The sequence below is a fragment of the Triticum aestivum genome, chromosome 4A (genome assembly GCF_018294505.1).
Source record: "Triticum aestivum cultivar Chinese Spring chromosome 4A, IWGSC CS RefSeq v2.1, whole genome shotgun sequence".
Taxonomy (NCBI): Eukaryota; Viridiplantae; Streptophyta; class Magnoliopsida; order Poales; family Poaceae; genus Triticum; species Triticum aestivum.
The window spans coordinates 584423420-584448295 of NC_057803.1; the positions used below are offsets into that span (position 1 = coordinate 584423420).

A 24876-nucleotide genomic window follows, 5' to 3' on the forward strand; every position below is an offset into this window, starting at 1 on the left:
GCCCTGACTACTGTCTATATTTTTCTATATACTTGTACTGTCATGGCGGCTTGTTTATTGGGAGAAAATCAGGGCCCCAATCAACACAAGCTCATCGCATGCGCATTGTGCTTCACAAACATTGTGATATTATCGAAACATGATATGACCAAAGCTGGCTGTGGACCACTAATCGACTGGTGATGATACTTGACCAGACTCAACCCATGACACGTCTCTCATGACCGTGTGCATGACAGAAGACGAGGGCGATTCTTCTATTCTAATGGAGATGACACGCCTATTACGTAAGAGATCCGGATAAATTAATGCAATTATAAAAATGGATCTGGTGGTACTTATGGCCAACATCTTCTGTAAGAGAACCAGATTCAGATTTCCCATTGAAGCTGAATCTGTAATCAGAAACAAACAACTATTGTGCAGCTTTACGAGTGAAGCGAGCTTTGTTAGTCAAGCTGGATCTGGAATCTGAAACAAATAACAATTTCGAATGAGCTTTGCTAGTGAAGCTGAATCTGGATTCATGCCATTTTTAGTGCAATTTGCCGAAGCACCTAAAAATGTACCTCGGTGGCGAAGCTGATTCTGCGAATCAGCTTTACCACTAAAGCGAATCTATAGGTGATTCAACTCCAATTAAAGCTGAAACAAGCAAGGTCTTATATAACCGTGAGTCCACTTTGCTATCGAAGTGAATCTCCAGAAGATTCAAATCAGATCTAAGCTAAAACAAACATGGCCAAAACATGTTTGGTTTGAGCCAAAGTTCACCTAGTAACTAGTATTTGGCTAGCCAAAACTTAGACTAAGGTTTCGTTTGCCAATGAATCAGCCAATGTTGGCAGAAAAAAAGACTAGATAGGGAAAATAGGCATCAGCGTGTCAATTTTTTGGCAACCATCCGAACAAGAACCATTCTTTTTTTGCTATGACAATTTTGTTGGTAGGGTTGATTTTGAACACAAACAAAATATAGCCACATAAATGGCCTTGCCCATGCTTATGTTGTGTCCACTAGCTACTCGTATGTTTATTTTCAATGGAATTGCATACAATTCCTGAAGGAAAATTTTGGATCGAGCCGAATGGAAATATTTTCTTTGTATTTATGACCACTACACAAACATCTAATCCTTGAAAATAAATTCTTTTATTGTTCATACAGTGTGGAACCAAATAAATTAGAAACAGATTCTTCGTCATCACAAAGCATCCATATAAAATACAATAGGAACCAAATCCTTGAAATATAACTTCTTGTATTATTTTCATTACACTAGGACGTATTCATATATAAAATAATGCACCTGGCTAGCTAGTCCTATATATAGAGAGCACTTATAATAATCTAGTTACAGATTCTTCGTCCTCACAAAATATTAAAATAGACTAGAACTTGCTGGCAGCCTCTTATATACATCCGCATGTAGGTTATATTGAAATATTCAAAAAAACTTTATATCTAAAAACGGAGGGAGTAAAATGCACTTGGCTAGCTAGACCTAGAGAGCACTTAAAAAAATCTAGCTACAGATTCTTCGTCACCACAAAATATTCAAATAGACTAGAACTAGAACTTGCCAGCAGCCTCTTTAAGCCCGGACTAAACTATCCTTTGTCAAGATCTAAGCAACACAACACAACTATGCACACGTCAACATAGCCAGATAAGATTTTTCTTTGATACTACATGTGTAGCTGGACGCCTGGAATCACAGTATGGGAAATATATTGCTATTTTACGCAGGTTGATGCATGTGCAACGACGTCACTCTAGCTTCAGCTGACGTGGGCACGAAGAAGCGGCCAATCCCAACTGTAAATTTACACGGTAGATTTTGGACATAGTAACTCCCGATAGCGATGAAGGTGATGCCGATCGATGAACGGTGGTTTGAGAAACCACGTCTCGTCAAGTCTGAGAAACTCCCGTGGCCTGTGGCTAATGACGCGCCTAGTTCCCGTCGACGGCGTCCACGTACGCACGTGTAACCTCCCATGACTTATCTTGTTGCTTGCAAGGTAGTAGCATACCATGCATGTGCAATGCACCGGCTTTGTGCTATGCTAGGGTTAAATTTACGTTGGCGCGCGGCGATGGAGTCGTCGAAACCAAAGAGGGAAGCACGTACGTTCCCGTGGACGCACTTGCTCACTTCTGCTATAAAACCAGACGGTATCTACACCAGTGAGATCAGTGCAAGCCTTCAAGCTCGCTAGCTAGCAAGCTAGGTCAGTAGATCACTCCACCGGCCAAACCGTGGCCAATCTCTCCAAGGTAGCCATGGAGGACGCCACGTACAACGCCATCCTCCTGGTCCTCCTGGCCGTGTCCATGATCTACTTCTTCAGGCCGTCCTCGGCGCGCCGGCCGCCGGGCCCGCGCACGTTGCCGATCATCGGGAGCGTGCACCACTTCGTGAACACGCTGGTGCACCGGAGGCTCCGGGACCTGGCCGGCGTGCACGGGCCCATCATGATGCTCAAGATCGGGCCGATGCCGCTGGTGGTGGTGACGTCGCGGGAGCTGGCGCGCGAGGTGCTCAAGGTGCAGGACCCCAACTTCGCCAACCGGCCCCGGCTGCTCGTGGGCGGCATCTGCGGCTACGGCTGGACCGACATCATCTTCGCCCCAACCAGCGACTACTGGCGCAAGATCCGCAAGCTCTGCATCCACGAGATCCTCAGCCCCAAGCGCGTGCTCCAGTTCCAGTTCATACGCGAGGAGGAGGTGCAGAGGCAGGTGGACCTCATCCGCGCCGCCGCCGCGGCCGGCGAGCCGGTCGACGTCACCAGGATGGTGTACGACATCAGCAGCCGGACCATCTCTAGGTCCGCGTTCGGGGAGGTGCGGCCGGACATGCCGGTGTTCCAGCATGCCATCAAGCGCGTTGTCGGGCTGTCCAGCGGGTTCAACGTGCCTGACCTCTTCCCGCGGCTCAAGGAGCTGCTCGGCGAGGCCACCGGGATGAAGAGGAAGCTGCGGGAGATCCACCGAACGTTCGACGACATACTCGTGGACATCATCGAGGGGAGGCGGAGGGTGCGCGCTGACAGGATTGCTGCCGGTAAGGATGTCGTCGATGAGAATGTCGTCGACGTCATGCTCTCCTTGCAGAAGGGCGACAACCCCTGGGGGTTCCCAGTCACGGACAACACCATCAAAGCAGTCGTACTGGTAAGTCGTTTGCACACGTGTTACTTTGATGATGTCGCAGATTAAAATGCATGCATGCATGCTTACCGGCAGATTAAATTAAAGAATGTGGCTAGGTCTCAATCGACAAAGATTTAACCAAGTCTCAGACAAGCGACATATCATTTAAAAAAAATCTGAAAAAAAATTATGCATGAATCTCAATGTATGATCTCATGAATATAGCATCGACTGAGAATAACCAAGTCTAAGTCGATTGAGACTTAGCATGATTATAAATTAAAGTGGCTTCATATAATGGCAGGACATGTTTGCCGGCGGCACGGGGACCTCCGGCTCATCGACGGAGTGGGCGATGTCCGAGATCATGCGCACCCCGCGCGTGATGAAGAAGCTGCAGGACGAGGTCCGGCGAGCCTTCCACGGCAAGGACAACATCAGCGAGACGGACCTCCGCAGCAACAGCGTCAGGTACCTCAAGCTCACCATGAAGGAGGCGATCCGGCTACACCCGGCGGCGCCGCTACTGGTGCCTAGGGAGAGCATCGAGACGACGGAGATTGGCGGGTACGTGGTGCCGGCCAAGTCAAGGATGGTGGTGAACGCGTGGGCCATCTCCAGGGACCCGCGCTACTGGAAGGACCCCGAGGAGTTCGTGCCGGAGCGGTTCGAGCAGGACGGCGCCGTCGATTTCCATGGCCTCCACTTCGAGTTCACGCCGTTCGGGGCCGGGAGGAGGATGTGCCCAGGGTACAACTACGGGCTCGCCGGCATGGAGCTCACGCTGCTGCAGCTCATGTACCACTTCGACTGGAGGCTGCCCGCCGGCGTGGACGAGGTGGACATGGCGGAGTCCATGGGGCTCGGCGTGCGCAGGAAGAACCCTCTTATGCTCTGCGCCACTCCCTACGTTGTCCCTCCTCCTGCTGCTCCCTTAGCTTCGACATGATATACGCTAGCTTGTTGCATTGGACGCACAGTGACTAACGTCTAGTACTGTGACACGCATGCCTGCGGTAAGTACCGGGGATTCAGGGCTGGCTGGACCAGGGTGCTCTATGCCACTCCTTACATTGTCCCTCCTCCTGCTGCTCCCTTAGCTTCGACATGATGCGCCCTTGTTGCATTGGAAGAGTAGTGACTCACGTCTGGTACTGCCATACGCATGGCCTTTGGTAAGTACCAGGGGTTGAGGGCTCGACCAGGGTAAATGTGTGTCTATATATCGCTCTCTTTTTACTGTCATACATAAGTATTTTCTTTGACAAGAGACAAACATATATGTCATCTTTTTTTGCATGGATATGCCATCTATTTGGGAAGCATTAGCTTTTTGACTTAATTTATATGTTATACATTTGGGGACTGAGGGAGTATTGATCAATCTGGGCCAACAGCCATAGAATGTGCTCATTGGAGGGCCTATATTTAGCCATCCATACCGAAATATGCCTCAAATTTATTTATAGAAAGAAAAATCCCAATCTCGTAAAGTCCTCCTCCCTCTGTTATATCTCCTCCCGTGACTCTGCGTGGCGGTCCTGACGCCCATGCACCCCTCCAATCTCCGGCGAGGATTTTTTTTTCAATTTCCATCTTCTTTGTTGTCCCTGACCACTGCCCCACTCCTCTTATGCGATCTTTGACAGAGAATTGATGGAGTGAACAATTTTTTTAATCTTTCACAGTACGATGTCACTTGAAACGACGTGGCGCTCGCGATCTAATGGATGCAATCACCACGAAAACAACACACACACACACCTTGAATAAGAAGTACGTGGACGATCCTCCAAGAATTATCAACAAATTAGAGACACCGTCTCCAATCTCTCGCGAAAAATCCAAAGCAGTTCTCAAAACTTCTCCAAAAACCACACGAAATATCATTGCCAATACCTGTTCAACTTTAAGATTGGCTTTGACTCAAATCTTTCCTACCGTGCACGGGGTTTGAAAGGTGGGCTTTACTTCCTTCTTCGATATAATTTGAAACTTCATCGTGCCAATCTCCAATACCTATACCTCTGGAGCTAAACGTTTCATGGTCATACATTGTTGCATACAACTGATGGTAACAATTTGATTTCTTTTGTCAGGGCACTTAATTGGTACGACATACTTCTCCGGCAATGTACTTTTGTCAAGGCGCTTAGCTGGTATGACATACTTCTCAGGCAATGACCTTTTGTCAGGGCGCTTAGTCGGTACGACATACTTCTCCGGTAATGAAAAATTAGTCTTCATATACAGTGTCAGATCATCCTCCGCGATATCACATGCCATCGTTGCGCTTCTCTTGCTCGTCCCCTACTACATGGCAGAGCGGCACTGCAAGTGGAGTAACATGCACACCGAGTGCACGTGAGAAGCACTTAGAGGGAAACATGTCTATCGACCGCCATCATCGATTCTGACGAACTGGTGCTTGCTAAACCACACCATCATGACACTGAGAGACCGAAGAGGAGAAGTACCCATCCAAGCGAAGAAGTGCCCAAACCTTGGTCCATAGAGGATGGATTTCATCACTTTGACATGCGTACATGTCACGAGGTGAGCCCATGTCTAATTTTACAGAGCATCTACCCTAGGCCCTATCTATATCTTCGACGCCAACTTCAGGCAAGAAGTTGTCGTTGGCCGCGTGAAAGGAAGAAGAAGATGAAGAGAGACCTTCATATACAGTCGAGGTCGTTTGATTAGTTATGTTACGGGAAGTGCTAGCTGCAAAAAAGTTAATCTTCTAAAATTTGAGGGATTAAAATTGGGGAAAAGTTTATGGGGTTATATGATGGGAGAAGAGCTAAAGATGCAGTTAAGGGGATAAAGATTGGATATGGTCATAGGAAAGAAACTCTAAGAAAGCATAGGAGACTCTCACTGCAGTGTAATCATTACTATAAGATTCTTTGGTGTGCCATCGATGCTCTTCTTCTCTGCATCATTACAAGGAAACACGATTGGGGGACTGGACACAAAACTCTGCTTAACCGGTCAACCAACTTCATCGGCTATTTTGGTGTCCTCGATTGAGTAAAGTGGCGGAGATAGAGAAATATTTTTGGGGATGGAAAAAATATGGAGATCTGAGGGGGCCAAACATATTTATTTCACATCTAAGACCTCCAAAAAAATCCTTCACATTTCCCCCAATGTCGGGGGGGGGGGGGGGCAATGCCCCCTGACGTTCACATAGCTTGAGTATGTCTGTCAATCGGTTCACTAGCCCATTGTTAGTGCCATCGGCTCACTGCATGGTGTTTTCGACAACAACACCGCTGGCTTGCTCTTGGCCCTCGAAGATTTTGACTTCAGCAACGACAACGTCAGTGGACACCTTCCTATCTTGGTGCTCCCCCAACTGAGATGTCTTTGGCTCGATGGCAATCTATTCACGAGCATGCCGGAGAGATTCTTTAGCGGCCTGCCCTGCTTCAGGTGTTGAACCTCACCAACAAGCCAATCAGTACATGGGCACTACCGAATGATCTTCGTTCGCTGAGATTGCTCCACGTCTTGGAAGCTAGCAATGCCGGTGTCATCGGCTCACTTGATGGCGTTTTCAGCAACAACACGACCATGTTCCCCTTCCCATCACTCGATGCCATTTACTTGGCCGACAATCGACTGGTCGGAACATCGGTGGACATGGAAGGCAGCATGATCACCAAGATTGACCTCAGTAACAACCTATTCAACGGGCCGATTACCTTCACCACCGGCATGACGTCATCTATTCAACATCTGAAGCTCGACCACAATGGGTTCATCGGCGACCTGCCCGACTTCACCGACTTCACCTGGCTGGGTCTCCTCTCCTTGGACCACGAAAAAATCACCGGTGTGGTTCCTGCACCGCTTCCCTAGCTCTCCAGGATCGCCAGTGTCGATCTGACTGGAAACCTGCTACAGGGCCCCGTGCCGAAGTTCGGCAAGTATGTGCTCACCGACATTGCGGAAGCGGCGGTCGGAGGAAGCTTCTACCGCCTTGACCGGGGACCGTGCGATTCGGAGGTGACGGCTCTTCTATCCATCGCTGGCGCACTGGGCTTCCCGCGGATCGTCCCCTGGAGCTGGCTGAGGAATGATGCGTGTGCCGGCTGGATGGGTTCACCGGTGAGCTGCCCGAGCATCTCCAGCGTCTCAAGTAATCATCTTCGTGTAGAGATCCCTAAGGGTGGGTGGTCCGGACTCCTGCTATGCTAGCTTTTCTACCACTCCAATTATGTCATGCTGCCCCAATTATTCACGGACCCACTTTCAATCCAGGTTCTTGACCCAAGTAAATTTTGTGTCCCGGGAGTCAAATAAATATAGTTATTTATACCAACTTTTGTATCATCTACTAAATCATTTTTCTCAAATCACAATCACATTTAATATATTATGTAATGAAATGTATTTTGTAATAAAATTTACATTATTTTTTCAACAATTGCGCCTTAGAATATATATATAAACAAAATCATATTAAATGTGAAAATATAAGGGAAACGATCACATGCCTCTCGGATTAATTCTTCACATTTCCACACACTCTTTTTTAATGCATTGTGCCTAAAAAAATGTAACAATACACTATAAGAAAATTAAAATTCATATGTCTCCTCGGTTTATTTTGTTGGGTGTGTCTAGGGCACTTCTAGATGTGCTCTAGTTATTGCACATCTAAGTGAGTGAATCAAGCATAAAGAGAAAAAGAAAAAAGAGAAAGAAAATATTCACACGAATCTTAATGTAAGATTAATGATATATGACTTAGATGTGCAATACTTATGGCACATCTAGATGTGCTTTAGCAAAACTGTATTTTGTTACACTTGCAAGAAAATAATGTATATGACTCTGTGTATCCTTAAATAACTTGTTATAGATCTCTAAAGTGTTAGGTATAAGAAATATCTTCACAACAAATCTTCTTTATAGTTTTAAGAACTAGTGCAAAAAAAGTCCAAAATACATATGTGGTGTTTACAAGAAACTTATAACTAAATCAGAGCATGTTGCTTTATCTTTTTCCTGGTCAACTGTGTCTTGCATATTACAGTGGGTATGTCACTTTGTAGTGAAATAACATCGCTCTATTTTTTTGTGGGGGGAAAAGAGATTGTATTACTTATGACGGTGCATGCCATACCTGTCACCAAAGGCACGTGCGCACCCCTGGTGTGATATAACTATGGCACACCTCGTGTGGTCGATCGATCGGTCATCAGATCCTAGTTTTGAGACCTCGAATCATCAGGGCAATGGCATACCAGCAATTGTTGATGATGCGAGTGCTCGTCATGGCCATCGCCCTTATCCGCGTCCCATGGGACGCGGTCTGCATGCCCGCGGGCGGCGGTGACGCTGAGGCCATGCCAAGTCCATCTGGTGGAAGTGGAACGTCCCCTCATCCGACCCATCCGACCCATGCGATTCACCGATGAGGTGGTTGGCTTCGTGTTGGTAAGCTGAGCTGTCAACGACACATGAGGTTCTTTTTAAGGGGACACATGAAGTTGGTTCGTGTTTCCCCAATCGTAACGCGGCGTGAAATTGGCACCGAAGGGGTAAATGGGCCATGCCTGGCACGCGGCACGCTAGGGGCCGTGTCTGGGCCACGAGGCTGGGCACACAGGTCGGCACGACACAACGAAACCATTAGTTGAGGAGTACTCGTTATAAAGATCACTCCTACCTCCACAGTTTATGATAAGTGGCGGGCTGCATGTGCGTCACTTGTCGTAATCTGTGAGTTTTTCCTTTTCTTGTAGATCCGTTTATTTAAAATATTTTATATCTTAAACTGTGTGTCCAAATCTTGAACTGGGAAGGCCTTGAATCCCTAAGAATCCACTCCGTTTATATGTAATGTACTTGGGGATGAAGGGAGTATTGATCAATCTGGCCAACGGCCATAGAATGTGCTCGTTGGAGGCCATATATTTAGCCATCCCTACCCAAAAATGCCTCAAATTTATTTATAACAAGAAATAGCCCAATCTCGTAAAGTCTCTCTCCCTCTACTCTATCTCCTCCTGTGACTCTCTCCTCCACCGATGCTACGGCGTTGCTCCTCTCCATCGTCTCCGACCACGACGACGGTCCTGACACCCATGCACCCTTCAATCTCCGGTGAGGATTTTGTTTCTTCATTTTTTGTCTTTTTGTTGTCCCTGACCACCGGCCCGCAGTGGTGGAGCTTGAAAGAAATCTTCTGAGGGGCGAAGCTATAAAAAACAAATAAATCATACGAATACAACAAGTTAGATTTCTAACCAGTACAGAATTGAGTTCACTACAAATGAGATCTTCATTTCTTTGCACCCTTAAAGTCCTATTTAACCATGGAGCCTTCGGTTCACTACAAATGAGCTTCATAACAAAAGAAACTGTACCAAAATCCTATTTAACCATGGAGCATTCGGTTCACTACAGATCAACTCGCCATTTCTTTGCACCCTTAAAGTGCACAAGAACATCATCATACACCTTGACAGCCGGGTACCTGTCCAAGCGTACACCTTGCAGCCAGATCGAAAGTGCAAACAGTGGGCAGCACCGAATCAGGGAACAGTCAAAATCAACTCAGATGCGGCGTACCTACCAGACAAAGGTGATTGATGGGTAGGCGCCGTAGCCAGGCATGTAACCAGACAGAGGTGATCATAAACCAGGCATCTAAGACCTTGAATCCCTAAGAATCCGCCAGCACCAGCGTCTCCGGTGGCGACCACCTCTCCAACATCTCTTTAGGTGAACATTCCCGCCAACCCCCGATATTCACAATTAACCCAAAAATCCAATGCAAGTAGAAATAGCACAATGTTTTTTACATCAATACATGTGTGTCATGAATTATCCAACTATCATTTTTTCACTAAAATAACCCGACTGCGACAAATGAATACAAAGCAACTAATTGTGCACCAATCGAATAGTTTATGACAATTTGAAAAGGGTCACTTTTGCGTGTCTAGCATACCAAATTAATGAGAACTTTAAAGTGAAATATTCATATAAGCAAGCGGCAGTGGAGTAGAAACCGCAAGGCGATAGAGAGTTTACAATTAAAGTTGGAGAACATGCACGAGCTAGCCTTAAGATGGCTCACCTTTGTCCCAGCTAGGAATTCTTCCGGCTAAATAAGGAGTAGAACAGCTACGTCCAGATGTCCTGGATCAGCACGCACCCCCTAATTAACTCACCGATTTTAATGTCCTGCAAAATCACCGGTAAGTATACCAATAAACGTAAATAGTTGCGGTTCTTCTGGAAATTACTTTATCGCACACAGCACCATGCATGCATGGAATAGGAAAGGGGGGAACATGAAACTTGGGGGAAGTAAAAAGATGTTGTTATGCGACGACACCGGTCTAGCATAAGCTTCATGCATGGTTTGGTCAAGATATCCACGACCTGATCTTTTGAAGCTATGAACCGGACCTCTAGAGCCCCTAGTGCCACCTTCTCTCGGACAAAGTGGAAGTCGACCTCAATGTGTTTTGTCCTTGCATGAAACACAGGGTTCGCTATAAGATAGGTAGCTCCGAGGTTGTCACACCATAGAACTGGAGGGCGTGTTTGCGAGATGCGCAACTCTTTGAGTAATGATTGTACGCAAGTAACTTCGGCAGTCCCATTTGCCAATGCCTTGTACTCTGCTTCTGTAGATGAGCGTGACACGGTTGACTGTTTCCGTGCGCTCCAAGAAATTAAGGTTGGCCCAAAGAAGACCGCAAAGCCACCGGTTGAGCGCCGATCATCAACACATCCAGCCTAATCCGCGTCTGTGAAAACGCTCAAGAGTGTAGACGGTGATCTCCGTATATTGAGTCCGGAGGATATTGTCCCTTTGACATAACGGAGAATTCGTTTTACAGCCTCCCAATGGATCTTGGTTGGTTGAGCCAAAAACTGGCAAACCTTGTTGACAGCGAACGAAATGTCGGGTCTGATGAGTGTCAAGTATTGCAGACCGCCAACAATACTGCGGTAGACAAAGGCATCCTCATCATTGAGTGCTTCGCCAACGTCGCGTGATAACTTTTCTTGCACATTCATGGGGGTTGACACTGGCTTGCAATTTTCCATGTGTGTACGAAGAAGAAGGTCGGTAGCATATTTCTTCTGAGTAAGACTGAGCCCCCCAGAATTGGAAGCCACTTCAATGCCCAAGAAATACCGCAATGGCCCAAGGCCCTTCACCGGGAAGGACTGGGCTAGCTGATCCAATAGACGCTGAACAGTAGTCGGGCATGAACTAGCGATGATGATGTCATCAGGGACGAATCTAAGGGGGGGCGAGACCCCCCCTAACGATCGTCTCGTCCCTCGATAGCGATCAACTAATTGCTAATTTCTCCCTTGCCCGCTTGTTCCGTGCTTGCTTCGCCCTCCCTATTCTTTTTCACGCCTTTTCTCATTAACGTGAACGGATCAGCCCATCTACAGCCCATTGCAGGCTAAAAGTAATAAAATCATAAAGGAGAATTACCTAGCAGGCCATCTTGGAAGGCAAATAGGCATGTTAACACGCAGCCACGACCTTATCGCTGCTCTCTCCAAGCCGCCGCTGCGATCGAGACTAACGCCCGCTGGCTGCTGCGATCGGATCTCTCCGTTGGGCCGCCATCGAGAAGCGGAGAAGGGAAGGCGGCTCCAGGTAGGCGCGTGTCAGATCCACGCACATGTACGCACATGTTGCCGGTTCCCAGCAGACCGGAAGCATGGATGAACATCAACAACACAAGGGAAAAGGTAGTTGATTTTCACATCAGATTAGTTTGTTTCTTTTAAAATCATAGAAGTATGATCATACGGATTTAGAATCAATTATAAATCTTTTACTCGTGCGATCCATTGCATCGCAATCAAGAGCAGCGGATAAGGGTAGGAGACAACCGCCGGCGAGCGCCTGATACACGGGGATATTGCCGATGAACGGCAACGAAACGAGGAAAAGGTAGTTTATTTTGAGACCTAGATTAGTCCTGGTTTATCATTTTCAAACTAATCATTGTTCTCTAATTCCAACAAATAATGAGATTGGGTAATGTATTATTCACCTACATTGCATTACTACAAATTATTAGTTCATAAGATTATCTTGTGTTTCTAGTGTTGTGAATTTTTTTTGTCAGATGTCAATTTTCTTTCAAGTTTTGTTCATGAGAATGCGATGAATAGATTAGAAAAAGATAAGTTTGCACCATGGCATCTCCATTAGACTAGAACCTAAGATTTTTTTTTACAACATAGCCGTCGCGTATGTTATGACCGGTTTAGCTTTAGCCGGAGGAGGCCCACCCGGCAGTAGTTAGGAGGCTTGGCCCACAAATTATCTTAGGTTAATTCATATGCAAGTTATCTAGGTTATAAATATACGCCGTAAGACTTTTTTCAGATTAAGCAATAAGAAGAATATTATCTCTATTGCCCGGCTCCCAGAGGAGCCGGAACCCTAAAAACCCTAGCCGCCTCCTGTCTCCGCCGCCGCCCCACGCGCAAGGGCGGCGCCTCGCCGCCGGCCGCCGCGCTCGAGCCCTCGCCCTCTCCCTCCTTCCCCTACAGCCTCCGGCCAAGACCGGGCAGAACCCTAGCCCCTAACAGCGTATGAGACGAAACCTCGCCCCCCTATGTCGAAATCCTGGCTCCGTCCCTGGATGTCATCGACGTAGACGAGCATATACATGGTGATGCCGGCATGAGCGAAGATGAAGAGGGACGTATCTGCTATAGAGGGAGCAAAACCAAGTTGCTGGAGACGATCACTGAGCCGGGAGTACCATGTGCGTGGCGACTGTTTGAGGCCATATAGAGCGCGCTGAAGTTTGCAGACATAACCTGGGTACCGAGGATCCTCAAAGCCAGGTGGTTGCTGCATATAGGCAGTCTCGAAGAGTTCGCCATGAAGGAAAGCATTGCTGACATCAAGTTGGCGTAGGCTCCAACCGCGCGAAACAGCTAGAGTGAGGACGAGTCGGACGGTTGCCGGCTTAACAACCGGACTGAAGGTGTCGAGGTAGTCAACGCCATAGCGTTGAGTGAAGCCCTTAGCCACGAGACGAGCCTTGTACTTGTCGATGCTACCGCCGGCGTGTTCTTTGATCTTGAAAATCCACTTGCACCCAATGACATTCTGTCCCGGCGGTCGAGGGACGAGCGTCCAGGTGCGGTTCTCCTGCAGAGCGGCGAACTCAAGCACCATGGCTTGACGCCAGAATGAATCTGTCATTGCGGAGCGGTAGGATGTGGGCGCCGCAAGGAACGCCCGACCACGCGGGTCATAGAGAACTGTGCCATCAGTAGGCACCCGAGGCCTGACGATGTTGTTGCGGAGCCGAGTAGTAACACCATGCCGAACGGCCAGCGTCGGAGCAGCCATAACAGGAGATGTGGCAATGCGTGCGACGCCACGGTGTCCGACTGCGTGGTGTTGGATGAACCAGACGAGGACGGACCGGGCGAACAGTGGCGGAGCTAGGAAAATTATATGACAGGGGCCGACTAAAGAGCACAACACTTTTGTACAGAAATTTTTGCAAACAAAATGAAACAAATAAAGTGTCAAAATATACTTCATTAATTATACCACCATTCATTGTCGACAGCAAAAGGATGTACACTTCTCAAATTGGTCATCGCCCAAAAGAAAAATCTAGACAACAAAAGATAGACGAACTAACTAGTTTTACGTAAATGGCACTCGGCGTGACGATTCATCGAACTCATCAATAATTGCATTTGTTGATATTCCAGCCGCAATCTCCTTTTCAATATAAATTACGAGGCAATCCCTTAGAAATCCATCTTCCATTTTAGTCTGAAGCCTTGTCTTCACAAGTTTCATGGCAGAAAATGCACGTTCTGTCGTTGCCGTTGAAACCGGTAGAGTAAGAACAAGTCGAATCAGTCTGTTCATGAAGAAATAGTTAGTACAGTACTAATACCAACTAATACATAATTCACGGAGGGAAAATCAACTAATAGATAAGAGGAGAAATTATATACCTATCAATCAAATGATATTCATCCGATTTCCCGGTTGCTGCAAGTTGTTGACAAAATTCTGATATACTTGTCAAATTTTGAAACTTTGGGTTAGTGGGTACAACATTTTCATAATGTCGCAACTGACACCTTAGATTGTTCCTTTCTTGTTCTTCAAAATCAGCTGGATAGAATTTTGATGCTAGAGAACATATATTATCAATGTTAAATGATCTGAATGAATTACTAGGGTCCAAGAAGGTGCATAGAATTAGAAGCTCTGTTGCTTGTTTGTTGAATCTACAATTCAACTCTTGTGCTTGCTGATCAACGGCAACCATGAAAACGTCACACCGATAATGATGCTCAACTGTAGTCTCATCATCCGCACGTGAGTTAATGAAATCCACATAGAGGTCATCGAAATGTGGTGTTGGAACTCCATGTTTCCCACAAAATGAAAGCACATCAGCTTTAAGCTTGTTCCAACCATTATCTCTTAGTTCCTGAATCAACACTTTTGTAGTTTTAACATCATCCATGGCATTCACAATATCTTGAGATTTTTGTTGCAACTTTTTGCATAGCAAGTCTGTGATTCCCATAAGTTCTTTCATGACATGAAGAACAAATATGAAGTCAAAAGACATCATCAACTTAACAGCACCAGAAGCCTTTGCTCGTGCTGAAGGTGAGGTACCTGAACCTTTGGCAGTAGCAATGCTTTTAAGTACCAAGAATGTAGGTTTGTATAGTTTCAAAAGGCTGCAGATAGAAGCATAGTGAGAACTCCACCTAGTGTCACAAGGCCGCAAAGTTCCTACTTGATTAGCCCCACTTCCGGTTTCAAGCTCACTAAGCTCAATTAGATGCTCCATTTCAGCCACTTGATTAACTTGCAGCTCATCATTTCTCTTGCTCGAAGACACAACCGTGTTGACAACAAGAGCAAGATGATCGAAAAAGTTGTGAACATCGGCTACTTCTTTAGATGCAGCAACAAGAGCAAGCTGCAATTGATGAGCAAAACAGTGAATGTAATATGCGTAAGGACACTCTTCCATGAACTTGGCTTGTAGACCATTCCACTCTCCACGCATGTTACTAGCACCATCATACCCCTCTCCACGAATATTGTTCACAACTAATCCATGTTGAGCCAACACAGAAGTTAACTTCCCTTTTAGAGTAGTTGAAGATGTATCGGAGACATGAACAATATCAAGAAAACGTTCACAAGTGAAACCAGGTTTGTCCACAAAACGAATAACCACTGCCATTTGCTCTCTTTTGGATTCATCTCTTGACTCGTCTACAAGCAAGCAGAACTTTGCATCCCCAATTTCTTTACGAATTTCTTTTTGCACATTAAAAGCAATCATATGCAGAAGTTCTTTCTGAATTGTAGGTGAGGTATACTTAGCATTCCCTGGAGCATTACCCAATACAACCGCACCAATTTCCTCATCATAAGAAGCTACCAATTTGACCATTTCAAGAAAATTACCTTGGTTCCTTGAATCAAGACTTTCATCATGTCCACGGAAGGGGCAAGCTTGGAATGCTAACCACCGTAGTGCATCGATTGTTACTCTAAGACGAAGCCTATTCTTCTTGATGTCCTCTTATGTTTGCTTCACCACTAATTGTTTCATATGGCATTTCTTATTCTTCAAATTATCATAACATTTGACAGTAAAACTATGAGCGGCTTTACTATCCTTTCCCATGTGAGTCAAGAATGCGCATTTGTTTCCATCATTAACTCGCTTCCATTTTCTGAATCCTTGCACTGTAAACACATTAGACCCTTTTTTTCCAAGTGGCTTCTTATAAACAAAAAGCATGGAAAACAATAGACTGCATCTTTCAATGGTGAATATTCCAACCAAGGGAAGGATTTAAACCAATGATACTGAAACTTGCGTTGATGGACTACTGAATCATCAAGAGGGTACTCATCCATTTCAATCTGATATGCTCCATGCTTCATATATGCATTACGAGCTTGTTCTTGAGCATTATTGGAGGATAATCTCAAATTTGGCATCGCAAACCCGGATCCCTTTCTACTATCAGAACAGAAGCATCATCGTTCCCTCCCTCTCTCTGAACCTCAGGCGGTGTTGATGTTGCAATTTCTTCTTCTACTACTGGTTCTTGTTCATCCACCAAGTGAGGGCTGGCCCCCAAATTATTTTCTACAGAAGCATCAACTCTTGCTTTCTTCTCAAAAAAGGAATGCATTGTTACAGACTTTCTTTTATGTTTGGCCATGATTATTCTGTACAAATTGAACAGAATCGACTATTAGAAACTCACCTATTTAGAGAAATTAACAATCCGTATCCTTTAGCCGTTGCTTTGTTCGTGGTCTGCTCTTGTACTCCTGGCCGGTTGATGGCTTTGTTAATTTAAAGTTAGGCTTCTCTGGAGCCTTCGTTAAAAAAAAATTAACAATCCAAAAAAACAAATACCAGATCTGAAATTTAGATGTGAGAAAGAGAGAGGAACTGGGAAGAATTTGTACCTCGAAGAAGAGCAGCAGACAGCCGACGGGAGAGGAACTGTGACAGATTTGGGACCTGGCCGCCTCGCTGGTTGTCTCCTTGGAGGGTTCGAGCATGGGGGCGGAGAGGCCGGGAGGGGAGGGGACCAAGAGAGCCAAAGAAATTTGGGGAAGAGAATTCACGTGTGCTGGAGAAGAAATAGGGGCGGTGGGCTTGGCTGCCTCACCTCACGGGTTCTCTTGGGATATACTAGAATAAATACTAATGGGAAAAGTCAAGATCACCGGTAGAAAAAGAGCCTTTAGTCTTCGGTTCGTAAGGGCCTTTAGTCCCGGTTGCGGAACCGGGACTAAAGGCCCTCCACGTGGCCGGTCCACCTTTAGTCCCGGTTGGTAACACCAACCGGTACTAAAGGAAATATTCTGATTTTTTTTGAAATTTTTTTGAAATTTTTTCAAATTTTTGAATTATTTTAACCTCTAATCTCTAATCATCCTTGATCACTGCTCAATTTAATCTCTAATCACCCATCATCATTCCAAATCATCTAACTTCCCGAACGGTCACCTATCCTCTCACTACTCCAGCCTAAGCACGCTGAACTTTCGGGTTCTATTCTCCCTCATTTCCAAGTCTGCACTTGTTGTTTTCCTGACAATAGTAAGATGTCAATCCTATTAACCCTCAGGAATTTAGCTTGAGCATGAAGTCACATATTTCACTGTTTGAGTTTAAAAACTATTGTTCTAAAAAACAATAATTTTTTAGTAACACTAATATTTCTTGAATAAGTAGTTTGACCATTGTTTGACCACAGTTTATCCATAGTTTGACCAGATTTGACCAAAATTCAAAAAATGTGAGATAATTATTTAATAACACTAATATTCTTGAATAATTATTTAGTAACACTAATACTTCTTGAATAAGTAGTTTGACCAGATTTACTGAAAATTTAAAAAAACTGAAATTTGAGCATAACTTTTTTTTCCTTTTGGAATTTGAGGATTCTACAAATTTGCAAACAGGCAGTAGGCGGTCTCCATCGGATGTAACTTTTCGAGTAGATGATTTTTCATATAAAAAACTTTTTAATCCGAGTTCGTATGCAAAAATTATGCCCATTTTACAAATTCCAGAGAGATTTTGTAAATAAAGTCGAAATTCATATTTGTAAATTTTTCCAACAACTAGACCACATATCACATGGGAAACTTATTTTATTTTATTTTTATTGACATTTCCATCATTTTCTTTTGTTTTTTCTAAAACTGAAAAGGCGGTCCACGGGAGGGGGGGGAGTGGGGGGAGTTTGAAAATGGGACCTTTAGTACCGGTTCGTGCCATGAACCGGTACTAATGCCTCAAAGCTCATTAGTCCCGGTTGGTGGCACCAACCGAGACTAAAGGTCTAACCTTTAGTACCGGTTGGTGCCACCAACCGGGATCAATGGGCATCGCATCCTTTAGTACTAAAGGGCCCAGGTGAACCGGAATTAATGTCTTAGCCGCATGAACCGGGATAAATGCACCCATTGGTCAAAAATCACTGATGTAATGAGTATATTAGCTTGTTGGCCCGGGCCCGGGCCCCTGCTGGCCCCCCTGTGGCTCCGCCATTTTTTTGAGCATCAGTATAAACACAAGCACGTGCATACACTCATCCCTATGAACGCACACACGCACACCCTATCCCTATAAGCACCTCCGAGAGACTGAGCCGGCATATCTCGCCGAAAATCCTGAAATAAATCCAGGAATAATGCGAGCACCAGGATTTGAACCCTGGTGGGTTGGGAATATCACTGTCCACCTAACCAACTCAACCACATGTTGATTCGCGTGGCTCCGCCATTGGGTGTGACGGAAGTGCTTCGTTCCTTTCGCTTGCCACGTTCTATCCCATCATGTGGACTTTTTTTTTGAGCATTCATCGTGTGGACTTGACGCGTGTGACGCATGGAGTACCTGCCTTCGATCATATCTCTTTTTTCATCTTGGGCCTGTAACATTTTTCACGTGTTTTTTTAGAACGAAGGCTCAAAAGGAATCCGGCTTTGAATTAACAAAGCCATCAACCGGCCAGGATTACAACTTTAAATAACATCAAACACCAATTAAAAAAAATAAAACAGCACGTGTGTTTTCTTAAGCGGTTGGCACTTTGACCGAGCCATGTGGGTTGTACGTGTCCTGCGTTGCGATTTCACATATATTTTTCTTGTCTCTCTCGAAGCCTCGAGTCCAATCCCGTGTCATCGTTGCGCCACCCTTTCCTAATATCTAATATAAAAGGGCATCAGACGGACTCTCTTCTCATCTCTCTGTGCCCCCTCCCGCCGCATTCCCATCCCCTTCTCTTCTTTGCGGATGCGCTCGCTTTGGCTAGGCTAGGGTCGTTGCCGAGGCGTGGAGGCGCCCCAGTTCCCCATCTCCCCGCCTCAGTGATGGAGAGGTGCGAGATGGATGTGGGGAGGAGCGGGCATGGTGCAGTCTGCAGTGGCCCAAGGAGACGTTGGCCTGGCAGCGGCGGCGGGAGCGGTTGGAGGCGACCACGGGCATCCAATCGTCACGGCAAGGGGCCGGTGATGTGGCTGCTCAAGGTCCGGTTCATCTTGGATGTCACGGAGGTAACCCATATCCGAGCAGTACTTTACTCCAATCGCATGACACGCTGCTCCCACCTGTGAGGCTAAATCCCCATATTATCCATCCAAATCGGTCGTGTTCTCTGAATGATGTGTTGTGAGCTTCATGGTTGGGTGCAGACTCCTGCTTAAAGTTTACAATCGAACACAGTTTCCGGGATGGATGAGTGGTGTGCCTAATTTGTTTCTGAAAATTCCAAGGTTTCTATGTGGTTTCAGTAAAAAAAATTGATTGGGATAAGTTTGATTGATCTGATGATTCTGTTGTTTCTTACTGTCAAGAAAAAGTTGATCTCATGTTGTTTATATTTTATTATATGGGATTTATTTTGCAGTGATTGAGTGGTAAGAACCGACAATTAATCGACTTAATTAATTACATTTTTAGTGTTTGCATTATATATCAGTTCAGTTTTTATGCAAAATATGGGTACTCTGACCACTCCATGCCATGGGTACGTGCAGCCTTGCCTCATTGGACATGTTCCGCGTGCCCGGTGCCTGCCTGTGCGAGCAGGCGTCGACGGGGCAGAAGGCGGCCCTGTACACTGGTTTGTTCCTGCTCTGCCTGAATTTCGAAAAATAACTTTTCACGAGTTCTTCAAGTTCAGTAGAGTTAGTCTATGGATTTCTTTTCCTAGCATTAACTTCTACTTGTGTTTATTCGACGCAAGAATTGTAGAGCCATTGATGCAAGAAAATAAATTTGGGTCTGGTATTCCAATATGAGTCATTTTGAGAAGTGAAAAATGAAGACCCTTAATTGCAAACCAGCAAACAGAACAAGAAATAAAATTTTATTGATCCCAAATGACAACGCATCTGCTCTCTGTTTCTACAAGTTCATTTCATTCTACAAGCTTCTCCAATAATTACCTATAATTTTTTATATATAGCATTACCAATCGTCTGAACTATTGCTTGTGAACATTGCAGGCAACGCTTCCTGCACTTGAAAAACCTCGGACAGTGAAGAACATGGGAGTGCAAGGACACATTCTGTATTCTTTATATAATGGTAGGAAGTACTATGTAAATAGTGTTTTTGTAGTGACACTGACAAAGCTTATGCATGAGATAGAGCTTCGTTGTACATTACTTTGCAGGTTTCAAGCCTTTTGATGGAAGCTCCTGTATCTTCCTAGCAAGGCTGATGGACTCTGGTGCTTGGTGAATGTTGCCCAGCCCTAGACATCTTCTTAAGTTTTGCATAAATACATCATCTGGACTAATCAATTTATATGAAAACAAATCAGTAGTGATTTCGTCAAATATATGGGTTATTTTGATGACAATTTGCTTCTCTCCCTAGCTGATCAAATCAACTATTTTAATCTCATTGAACAGCTAGATGAATTGAGGTGCTAATTAAATTAATATGCCCCCACCAATTTATTATGTACTAATTGAATTAATATGCTCTCACAGGTTTATTAGGTGATAACTAAAACGAACATTCTTTGGCTGACATTTGAAGTAAGATTTAAAACAACCTACAGAACAAACTGGAGAGGGTGCACATCAGATGGCTCCCTCCCATGGAGAATGAACTGAAGATTAATATTGATGGCACTTTCCACCCTGAACCGAACGCTGGCGGTTGGGGTGCAGTCATCAGGAATCATAAAGGAGAGGTAAAAGTATGTGGAGCACTTACATGGAGATCAGGCTGTTATATGGGGTGCCTAGCTAGGAATGGATAAAGGAGCCAGACCTATTGGCCTTGAAACAGATTCAGTGCTGCTGAAGAAGGGGGTAAACAATGATGAATGTGGCCTCTCTGCTCTCTACCTAGGCTTAGAGGAGATCAAGGAATATCTGAAGCAAAACTTTGAAGTGTGTCATTTTACTTCTCCTAAGAGGAACTGTAATAAAGCAGGCCATTGTTTCGCTAGCTATGGTTGTACCTTAAGCATGTATGATCATCTTCAAACAGATCATGTAATTCCACTTGTATCGGACCTGGTGGCGACTCTTCTCTAATTTCTGCATACGTCTCCCCTAGATATGGACCACCCTGCTTTTGCATTATCTGTTTTCAAACAACAAGAAACTTAGTTTTCTAAATTCATAGAACTAATATGCCAGTTAGAATGCGCTAGTATATGCGCCCTTTGCTTTTAAATAATAAGTTGTGTAAAAGAAACTAACGTGTAAAGCTTGATCATTCTAATTTGTGTACATATGTACATTATTGAGGGGATGATCTAAGGTAATGAAGCGTAAGGGGATTAAGTAAAGTTTTATTTAGTAGTTGTGATCTGTGATAGATGATAAAAATGACAATTGCTCATGCATTGTTTTTTTTAACAAGATTCGCATTATGTCATCATTTTGACATTCTGCTTCAGTATATGTCCATGCAGATAGAACGAGCATCTGGCTGATGAAACTGCTTGGCTAGCGGGTATTCTGAGTTATTGTATTAAGATCAGATAGTTTCCTTTTCAGTTCTATATGCACATGCACATAGGTGTGTGCCAGTATTGGATCAACATTTCATTGAACATTCTATTTGCAAGATATATGCTCATGTGATAATTGTTTGAAACTACTAACACAGTGTTTGTCAATCTAATTATATGTTGTTGTCTAATCTCATCCTCCAACGAGCACAACATAAGAAAATGAGCAGGCCTTCAGGCGTTAATGGGCCATTTCTGCCGATGGGCTCTGGCCCAAGTAATCTCAGCCCAGTATAGATGATTTATTTTTCTGGTTTTAGCTACTGCACTGGACTCTCTAATAGGTTGCAGTGGGTATTTTGGACTAAAATATTTCTGGCATTTTTCTGTCTTCCAGTACATTTTAAGTTATTTGCCCAAAAAAGGACATTTTAAGTTTATATTTTATGTTTTTGCACTGTTTTATATATAAATTACCGAAAATACCATGTACTAAAATTGTCATTTTTTTGCATTGAATTAAACCAATGTGATATTTTATTCAGGTTTTATGATGTGTTAATTAAATTTTATGTTTAATTTGTGGATTATATGACTTCAAATTTAATTTTGAAGAATGTCGTATTATTTTTATTAGTCATTACATGAGCTTGCACAAGCTCTTTACCGCTTCGTCGCTAACACTTACCTGGCAGGTGGCCATGAAAATGATTGGAATCATAAAACATCACCAAATTAGCAAATTTGGTCCTTACTATTGAAATGCAGTTACCACTGTATGAAATGTATCTCTTGTTTTATGTAATAAAATCTCGCATTTCAAGATGCCTTATCGCCTATCCTAGCTTAACTCCACTATAAGATATCCATCCAAATTCTCCATCATTTACCATGGTAATTCTACATCCAGTACCACTATCACTACATGATTTAAATCACTTATGTACCAACCAGATTTACCCTTTCCTTTCCTTGTATGAACTATTTTGCAATGAGTCAAGTCTTGGGCCGAGTTACCAAGAATTACAAAGAAACTAAATAGCTTATAAATTCATGTGACGCGGCGTGCCGCCGCGCACTACCCGCTAGTATCCAACAAAGAGGAAGCAAAATCTACCCGCTAGTATCCAACAAAGAGGAAGCAAAATCTCTTACGTGATCAACCTGTGCTACTGGCTGGGAATGAGACAGAGGGATAGGTGTAGTTACGGGTTGAATGGGTGTTGGTAGAATTGAGTTAGCAAATGGGAAGACATGTTCATCGAAGATGACATCGCGTGAGATATAGACCCGACCTGTGGATCGATCCAAACATTTATAACCCTTGTGCATGCTACTATATCCGAGAAAAACACATTGGCGAGACCGAAAATCAAGTTTATGATTGTTGTATGGTCTCAGGTTAGGCCAACACGCGCAGCCAAAAACACGTAGACGAGAATAATCAGGCTTTTCATGGAATAGCATGGCAAGGGGTGTGAAGTTTTGAATGGTGCCGCTCGGCATGCGATTGATTAGGTAGCAGGCAGTGAGGAAAGCTTCATCCCAAAAACGAAGGGGAAGCGACGAGTGTGCAAGTAGGGCAATGCCTGTTTCGACTATGTGTCGGTGCTTTCGTTCTGTGATGCCATTTTGCTGGGAGGTGTGCGGGCAAGTAACACGGTGAGCGATGCCGACACGAGAAAAATATTGATGGGGGCGACGATATTCAACCCCCCCCCCCCCAGTCTGACTGCACCGCGCGAATTTTGGTGTTAAGAAGTCGCTCAACATGGTTTTGAAAAACATACAATATGTTTTCAACATCAGATTTTCGCTTAATCAGATAAATCCAAATAAAGCGACTAAAATCATCCAAGAAACTCACGTAATACTTAAATCCGCCAACAGAAGTACGAGCCGCCCCCCACACATCGGTGTGAACTAGCTCAAGCGGAGAGTTGGTTACATGAGAGGAATTATTATACGGAAGTTGATGAACTTTACCACGTTGGCAAGCATCACATACTAAAGACTCACAAGACGGTGCACAAGCAAGTTTATTCAACCTAATGACGGAATCGACGATGCTAGATGAAGGATGGCCGAGCCTCTTGTGCCAATGATCAGAGGTGAGCTTGACAACGGAGAGGACGTGCCGACTGGACTGCCCGAACGATGAAGACACATGGGAGCTTGGCACCGGGTAGAGACCGCCGTGGCTCCTACCTTGCAGAAGGACCCTCCTCGTGACTTGATCCTTCACACGAAAAAAGTCAGGATACATCTTGGCAAAAGCACGGTTATCAGAAACAAGTTTATGAGTTGAAATAAGATGTTTGTGCAAGCCTGGAACGTGAAGGACATTTTTTAGATGGAGGGGTTTGTGTGAGCCAGTAAGCATAGATTGACCAACGTGAGAGATTTGCAAACCTGCTCCGTTGGCTACATGGACCTTATCCTTGCCGCTGTAGCGATCATGGACAGTGAGGCGATCAAGGTCGCTAGTGAGGTGATCCGTTGCTCCAGAGTCGAGGTACCAGTTGGTGTCGACGGAATAGCCGCCATGGCCGCCGGTGTTGGCAGGGTTGCCGAAGCGCTCAGTGTTGCCGGCGTTTCCGGCGTTGCCGAAGCGCTCGTGGTTATCCTCAGCCTGATACGCATGGTTGAAACGTTGCCTGCACCTCAATGCATCATGCCCATACTTCTGGCAGACTTGGCAAGTGGGTTTGTTGCGGCTGCGGCCTCCACGGCCACGGCCCTGCCCATGGCCACCACGACCTCCACCGCGAGCTGCTGCATTGGCGGAGGAGAAGATCTCGCCGATTGAAGTCTGCTGCTCAAGACGAAGCTCGACGCTAAGCAAATACGCATAGAAACTAGCGAGGCTCACTGGCTCATTACGCGCCGTGATTGAAGCAACAAGGGGCTCATATTCTGAGCCCAGACCAGCGAGCATGTAGCCGAGAACCTCCTCATCGGAGATGGGCTTGCCAACGGACGCCATAGCATCAGCGTAGCCCTTCATCTTGTTGTAGTATGCAACATCAGATAGGTCCTTCTTCTTCTGGTTGGAGAGCATGTAGCGGATTTGCATCATGCGTGCACGATTTTGCGAGGAAAACATCGTGTGCAGCGCATCCCAGACGGCACGAGAGGTGTGGAGCTGGGTCAATTGCCCGATGATGTCC

At 45.0% G+C, this 24876-nt stretch overlaps 2 protein-coding genes, 1 long non-coding RNA gene and 2 pseudogenes across 11 annotated transcripts; 3 read left to right on the forward strand and 2 right to left on the reverse strand.

Moving 5' to 3' along the window:
• Positions 1–2287: 2287 nt before the first annotated feature.
• LOC123082393 (premnaspirodiene oxygenase) lies at positions 2288–4109 on the forward strand. Its single transcript, XM_044504734.1, has 2 exons — positions 2288–3181; positions 3465–4109. The coding sequence occupies exons 1-2, from the start codon at positions 2288–2290 to the stop codon at positions 4107–4109; spliced, it is 1539 nt and encodes a 512-aa protein (XP_044360669.1).
• Positions 4110–4325: 216 nt separating this feature from the next.
• Positions 4326–7975, forward strand: LOC123083943 (receptor protein kinase TMK1-like; annotated as a pseudogene).
• Positions 7976–13725: 5750 nt separating this feature from the next.
• On the reverse strand, positions 13726–16865 carry LOC123087192 (zinc finger MYM-type protein 1). Of its 7 annotated transcripts, none has more exons than XM_044509128.1 (4): positions 16674–16865; positions 16466–16532; positions 14165–16365; positions 13726–14067 (listed from the first exon to the last, which is right to left on the reverse strand). In XM_044509128.1, exons 3-4 carry the CDS (start codon positions 15634–15636, stop codon positions 13845–13847), a joined length of 1695 nt encoding a protein of 564 aa, XP_044365063.1. In that variant the 5' UTR covers positions 15637–16365; positions 16466–16532; positions 16674–16865; the 3' UTR covers positions 13726–13844. The 7 variants fall into 7 exon arrangements, with proteins under 7 accessions (XP_044365063.1, XP_044365060.1, XP_044365058.1 ...); XM_044509125.1 differs by having other exon boundaries at positions 14165–16369; XM_044509123.1 differs by having other exon boundaries at positions 16466–16580.
• A 2119-nt stretch (positions 16866–18984) lies between these two features.
• On the forward strand, positions 18985–21305 carry LOC123082394 (uncharacterized). 3 transcript variants are annotated; one of them, XR_006439021.1, is made up of 5 exons: positions 18985–19283; positions 19767–19852; positions 20238–20319; positions 20408–20471; positions 20730–21305. It is a non-coding gene; the product is annotated as an uncharacterized lncRNA (long non-coding RNA). The 3 variants fall into 3 exon arrangements; XR_006439020.1 differs by having other exon boundaries at positions 20238–20471; XR_006439022.1 differs by lacking the exon at positions 20408–20471.
• A 3230-nt stretch (positions 21306–24535) lies between these two features.
• Positions 24536–24672, reverse strand: LOC123088923 (uncharacterized; annotated as a pseudogene).
• Positions 24673–24876: the final 204 nt, after the last annotated feature.

Bases quoted from the DNA above. Each gene is read 5' to 3' on its own strand.
- LOC123082393 (XM_044504734.1), top strand. From the start codon at position 2,288: ATGGAGGACGCCACGTACAACGCCATCCTCCTGGTCCTCCTGGCCGTG. The intron at 3,182-3,464 runs GTAAGTCGTTTG...ATATAATGGCAG, and splicing joins CCATCAAAGCAGTCGTACTG to GACATGTTTGCCGGCGGCAC.
- LOC123087192 (XM_044509127.1), bottom strand. From the start codon at position 15,636: ATGGTCAAATTGGTAGCTTCTTATGATGAGGAAATTGGTGCGGTTGTA. The intron at 14,068-14,164 runs GTATATAATTTC...CTTCATGAACAG, and splicing joins GAATATCATTTGATTGATAG to ACTGATTCGACTTGTTCTTA.